Below are 6,422 nucleotides of genomic sequence, written 5' to 3'. Positions count from 1 at the left end.
CTAAAACCTAAAAGATCAAAGGAAAAAATATAATCGAAATTGTCAAATTATGACATTTACCCTGGGGCACACAACTTATAAATCGGACTCAACGAAACAGGAAGTGGTTTCAAATCCTCCACGTCCCGAATGAATTACACTTTCATTTTTCTCGCTCAGGTGTTGAATAATAATCGATTTTGATCAATTCTATTATTTCTTGAGATTTGATAGTATATACAACCGTCTGCTTCTCTTGTCCAACTCAGAAGATGTCTAAGATCAAACTTCTAATCGTTTTGGTCATTTATTTGAGCCCAGAATTCGTTGATTCGTCTAAAGAAATAAGATACAAGACAGCCAAACCTGCTGTGGGCAGCCTGCCTTCAGTAAACGGTGAGAAATTTTTTACTTGTAATTAAAAATAATGTTGACATAAGATAGATATAATGGTTGTCATGGTATATACAATGTCACTGTGACATTTTCTCTCTTGTTAATTAAAGCTACAGAAATTATGATTCATATGAATTGAATCTAACAATGGAGATACTTGAGAAGGCCTAAACACAGACAGGAGCAATTGGAATAAAATAGTATTGTCAACAATATTAAAATAGGACAAAATAATTTCATTTTTTTTATTGATATTGTCATAATATCAAGATCAATTGGCCTAATATGAAACTTCAATTGAACATTAGACTAAGTCCTATCTTAAAAATATCTATCTGATTTTCTAATAATGTGATCAACTTTGAAAAAAAACCCAGAGACTTTTACCTGAGTGATGAATTGAGATGGATTATCAACTGTAAGCTATCGTTCAATAATCGAAATATTTCATTTAAGGAACCCTGTAAATACTAAATTAAACGCATGCCTATTTAGTTATTTTTGTGTCATAGAAGTATATTATTGCTTTGATCGGTTATTACAGCTTAATGTGCTGAAGGGAAACTAAATGGAAGAGATAACTACTTGTTACTAACTACGGGGAGAGTGGAGAAATTTGAAAGTTTAGCATTTAATGATAGGGAGCGAATGGATTATTGTCTTAGATTTTAGATTTGTACGACATTTAAAAGTGAAAATCGCATATAACAAAAAAACATAAGAAAATATATTATGGTATAACACACTTCTTTAATAACAAAGTACATAACGTTTGAACACAATTTACACGTGTCGTCATCAGAGGACATGAAGAAAATATACAGAGATATATACAGATACTTGAGAATATACAGCAAAAGAAAGGCAATAAGTTATTTAGTGTTAAGTTAAGTGGATTATACCAAAATATATTTTCTTGTGCTTTTTGTTATATATCTTTAATAGTGAACTAATGAAAAGTGACTGAGTTCAATATTTTTATTACTTTCCTCCTCTACCTGATTTATTGATTTACTAGTAATATTTCTCCTCTCTATATGATTAAAGGGACAATTTTGCCATATTTTTTTACCAATCATACTTTAGCCTTAGAAATGGGAATTTTTTTTAGCTATGCCATTATTAGTAATAGTGTTTACAGCTCACTGTCAAAATTTCAGCCTTCAAATCCATGTGTGTTCAGAATTATCCGCATTTGAAAGTTAAAAAAGATGAGTCATCTTTTTTTCTAGACACTGCCATATCTAGAAAAGAGATGTATACAAATAGGACAAGAAATTCCTAGTTTGAGATATTTCTGAAGAAATTTTGTGATTATCATACATTTCTAGTACCTCAGATACTATTTACATATATTCAAGACTCAAATCAACTCCCAGAAATGACGCATCTGTCCGTCTGAGTGTTTGATTATATTTTACTAAGACTCATTATTTCCTGTTTATATTTCAGATATTCTTAAAGAACAGAGATTAATCCTGAAACCTCCGTCCAAATTACAGTCCTTTCTAACCAGTTCCAATAATATATATCTGGTTTGGGATGCACCAGAGGTTTACAAAATACATGATGTGAATTCCAATGATACATTCTGGGATGAAGACAATACAACAATGTCACTGATAGATGATAACACTACCGAAACTACTACAGTGGATAACGTCACCACAAAACCAACAGGGGTCACTTCAGTTGACATTGGCACGACTTCAGAATCACCGTTTGAAAAGGGAGATAACACTAGTATAATGAGTAGAAATATCTGTAGACCATATGTATTTCTATATAACCGAACACGACCCGGTGATTATGCTCATATAGTAAAGAAACCCAGTGAAGTTGCAACCCACGCAATGAAAGTTGAAGAGAATGATGAAAACAATGAGAATATGACAGAAATTACTATTAATATCAGTGAAGCTGTAGCACCATTCAGTCAGGGCTGTGTTGAACAATACACTATCTATATATACAATAACGAAACAGGTATGTAGAGTTCAACAAAAAAATCTGGGGTCTTTTTCTCAAAAACTTAACTATTGTCTGAGGAAAGTAAAAAGTTTTTTAAAAAATTTTCCATATTTTTTTAAAGAGAATCAGAATATCAGACTCAAAATAATACTGCTAGTCTTAGAATATCTTTGCATTCATAGAAATATATTCTTTAAGTAAGTTTACATTGAAAAGAAAAATATTTTTCTCCTAGAAATTTGAACTCAAAAAAGTCAAAAATTTCGACTTAAAATTGTCCTCTGTAAAAATATTTTGAAAAGATAATGTGTGCTCTTGTTTATATTTTCATCAACGCAAAGACATTCTAAGACTAACAGTACTACTTTATTCCATTCTAAGAGGTAGTATTCTTTTAAGTTTTGTCTAATAAACAAGGAATTGATTCCTCAATTGTCAAATCAGTTTAGTCTTGTTTTGTCAGGCTCACTATGTTTTTATTTCAGGTGAACTAGCCCAGTCTAAAAGATTAGGTGGAAATGAACCAACTGAAATCAATATAACCGAATTAAAACCATCAACCACCTATAAACTTTTAGTAGGAGCTGAGTTTACATCTCGGCATAAACTAAACTCCACTTCTATTACTGTAACAACTAAAGCTGATCAAGATAAGAAAGGTACGGGAGATAAAGTTTATTAAAACCAATTCTTCCCCCATTGTTATACAATTGTTATTGTTTTGGAAGACTGCTTGTTTATGAAACAGATCTCTATATTTGTCATCTCAGCCTTTATATAAAGTTTAATAAATTTCTTCAGAATTTAAAGGGTTTTTTAAAGATTTGATGGGTATCATAAATCCCTATAAACTAAATATATATTGTAATTGTAATTCTAGATTGTCAGTGTAGTGGAGTTGGTACTATAGGAGGTCATCAACCATGTCGTAAAGATAATACATCATTATGTATCTGTAAACCTGGATATAGTGGTTTATTCTGTGAGGTGTGTCAACCAGGGTTCTACAAGACAGCCATGTTTTTCCCCTGTCACCCCTGTCCATGTCGACAATACTCTTCTGTAGTCAGTTATTGTCACTTTAGTAAGTACCTGTAACTAATTTTTCCGTATTTGACTTTCAGTTGTTATTTTAATAAAATGAAATGTGTCAGTGCTACTATAATAAAGGTCCATCCAGTATATGATTCTATATTTATTTATATGATAATAACACAACTAATTATTATTCATGAAATATTGTTATTTGAGTAGAATAATTTTTTTAAATGAAAACTATTTTGTCTTGCGAATTTTTTTAATTACACATTGATTTGATTGTGTGCTAATCACTGTGTTATTCTAGCTTATCAAATTATTATTATCTGTGTTACAGAGGAAGGGTTTTTGGTGTGTGACAAGTGTAGAAGTGGATACACTGGAAATTTGTGTCATCAATGTGCTAACGGTTATCATCGCTATAAGGGAAAATATTGTGTACCTTGTCGTTGCCATGGTAACACTGATTCCCATTCCGACTCAGTCTGTGATCCATATACAGGTCTGTATGTTTTTTGAATCATTTACTTTTGTAGCTCCAAATTTTAAAGATATTTACATTTAGGGTTGCAAATGAGTGGCAATCTCCCACAAATTTTGTATGACATTTAAAAGGAAAATAGTTATGCTAACAAACAGTAAAGATTTTAGTAACACTTTAGAGATCTTGTTTCATATGTTTTCTGTGGGTTACTTTGTAAATCTGATTGAAATGCAACTGTAAATGATAAGGATTTAATTTAACCAATGTTTAACTTTATAATTTTGTAGGGGCATGTATTTCATGTACAAGAAATACAACTGGGTTTAACTGTGAAAGATGTAGAGATGGGTACAGAGGGGATGCCATTAATTATAAAAACTGTACAGCTATCAGTAAGTATCAACTAGGTTTAATTGTGAGAGATGTAGAGCGGGGTCAGAGGGGATGCCATTATTTATAAAAACTGTATAGCTATCAGTAAGTATGAACTAGATTTAATTATGAGAGATGTAGAGAGGGGTACAGAGGGGATGCCATTATTTATAAAGACTGTACAGCTATCAGTAAGTATGAACTAGGTTTAATTGTGAGAGATGTAGAGAGGGGCACAGAGGGGATGCCATTATTTATAAAGACTGTACAGCTATCAGTAAGTATGAACTAGGTTTAATTATGAGAGATGTAGAGAGGGGTACAGAGGGGATGCCATTATTTATAAAAACTGTACAGCTATCAGTAAGTATGAAAAGTATTAATAGGTTTGATTATGAGAGATGTAGAGATGGGTACAGAGAGGATGCCATTTTTTTATGAAAATGTGCAATTATCAGTAAGTATGGAGAATTAACAGAGTTTAGCTGTTGTGAGATAGGTAAACTGTCATTGAAGAAAGACCAAATTTTAAATCTTGTTTTTATGTACTTCATTGGGTGCATGAAGGCAGGCAATGCCGTGCAGTTTACAGTGTGCAATGAGGGAAAGTTAGCAGAACAGTATCATTATTCCACTCTTTTTTCCTTTCCAACTGTAAAGGAACTTTAATGTGCCTGTAGGATGGAATATATCTAGGTAAGGCATTATCCTGATCATACAGTGTAAATATTGACTGACAGATAACTTATATTTGATATCCAGAAAAGGAAACTGATTCTAAGATATTTGAGGGGACTTTCTTATGAGAAGGGTAATGGGTTAAGTTCATTAAATGATTATTTTCAGGTGATCTAGATAAAGATCTACTCCCATTACCAGCTGGTTATATTGCTGGTATAGTGATAGCTGTTATCTTAGTCTTATCTTTTATACTGGCTTTTATTGTTTATAAATGGTGGAAATTCCCCACCATGAAACCATTCTGGACAGTGGAGCTTAAAGAGGATCATGAAGGCGTCAGCTTTAGTGCCGTGGACGATCAAGAATTTCTGAAAGCCACAGAAACCAGGAATAAAGAAGGACAATTCTATGAGAAGCAAGGGCGAGGAATGAAGTATGCACAGCTACGAGAAGATGTTTAAGATTGAAATGTTTTTTGAATTTGGTCTGGTTTTAGGTAGGAGTTATGTCCCTTTTTACCCTTAAACTTCCATGAGTAAAATTTCATTTTCTTAATTATTTTACAGAATTATTATGATAATGAAAAACAGAAACATTGAGATGAGTTCTTACTCATTAAACCTTTTTACGTAATTTTATGATAATTACAAATACTTAACGCAACAGAATTTATAATAATTACAAAAGTTATATTAATATAAAAGTTATGAGTTTAAAAGAGTTGATGTTTTATAGATTTATGGACACGAATACAACCGATAAAAGGTTGGAATGGTTTAAGCTATGTGGCCATGATAACAAGTTATTAAAGTTATAACAAGAATAAGTCAGTTCCTTTTAATTCTCTTTTGTAGTATTTTTTACAGTAGAGAAATTGATAATAATGAATATGTATTGTGTATAAAGATGACTATAGCTTAACCTTTAGCCATTAACCTTTAACCTAATTTGTAGGAAGAATATTATAGATCTGATCGAGAATTTTATATATATATTTTATATTAAGACAATGCGTTTTGAAGTTAAAACTTATTGTGGTTGTGACTTGACTAGTTCATTACAAATTATGGTTGTGTAAATAAACTGTTGGCTCTATATGAAAAATATTTAATGGGCCTTCAGGAGAATGTAAAAATGAACCGAAAATTTTATTTGATACACATAATAATTAGGGCTAGGTAACGATTACCAAATTGAGAAAATACAAAATATATTTCATGTCAAAATTTTTGATTCCTTTGATAATTTTTGTGTCATAGAATTATAATATTGTTTTGATCAGTTATTATATTTATTGTGGGTACACTATGTGGTGAAAAGATATTAAGTCTTGTTAACAGGTTCACGGGATAAAAAAAAAAAGTGACATTTAATCGATTATTAAATTTGATAATCGATAATCAAAATGATAAAGTTCAATTACTGTATTTTGGTTATTTACCCAGCCCTAATAATCATAGTAAAAATAATTAATTTATGTCAGCTGAATATTTTGGCTGGT

At 31.2% G+C, this 6,422-nt stretch overlaps 1 protein-coding gene across 1 annotated transcript; it reads left to right on the top strand.

The window, feature by feature from the left end:
• Positions 1 to 251: 251 nt before the first annotated feature.
• On the top strand, positions 252 to 5,382 carry LOTGIDRAFT_236413 (hypothetical protein; the record flags this gene model as incomplete). The annotated part of the gene is made up of 7 exons (XM_009067270.1): positions 252 to 375; positions 1,828 to 2,361; positions 2,832 to 3,005; positions 3,227 to 3,430; positions 3,722 to 3,886; positions 4,156 to 4,260; positions 5,087 to 5,382. The coding sequence occupies 7 exons, from the start codon at positions 252 to 254 to the stop codon at positions 5,380 to 5,382; spliced, it is 1,602 nt and encodes a 533-aa protein (XP_009065518.1).
• Positions 5,383 to 6,422: the final 1,040 nt, after the last annotated feature.

The sequence above is a fragment of the Lottia gigantea genome, assembly GCF_000327385.1.
Source record: "Lottia gigantea unplaced genomic scaffold LOTGIsca_81, whole genome shotgun sequence".
Lineage (NCBI taxonomy): Eukaryota > Metazoa > Mollusca > Gastropoda > Lottiidae > Lottia > Lottia gigantea.
The sequence above is the reverse complement of the archived record's forward strand: the minus strand, read 5'-3'. Positions and strand labels throughout refer to the sequence as shown.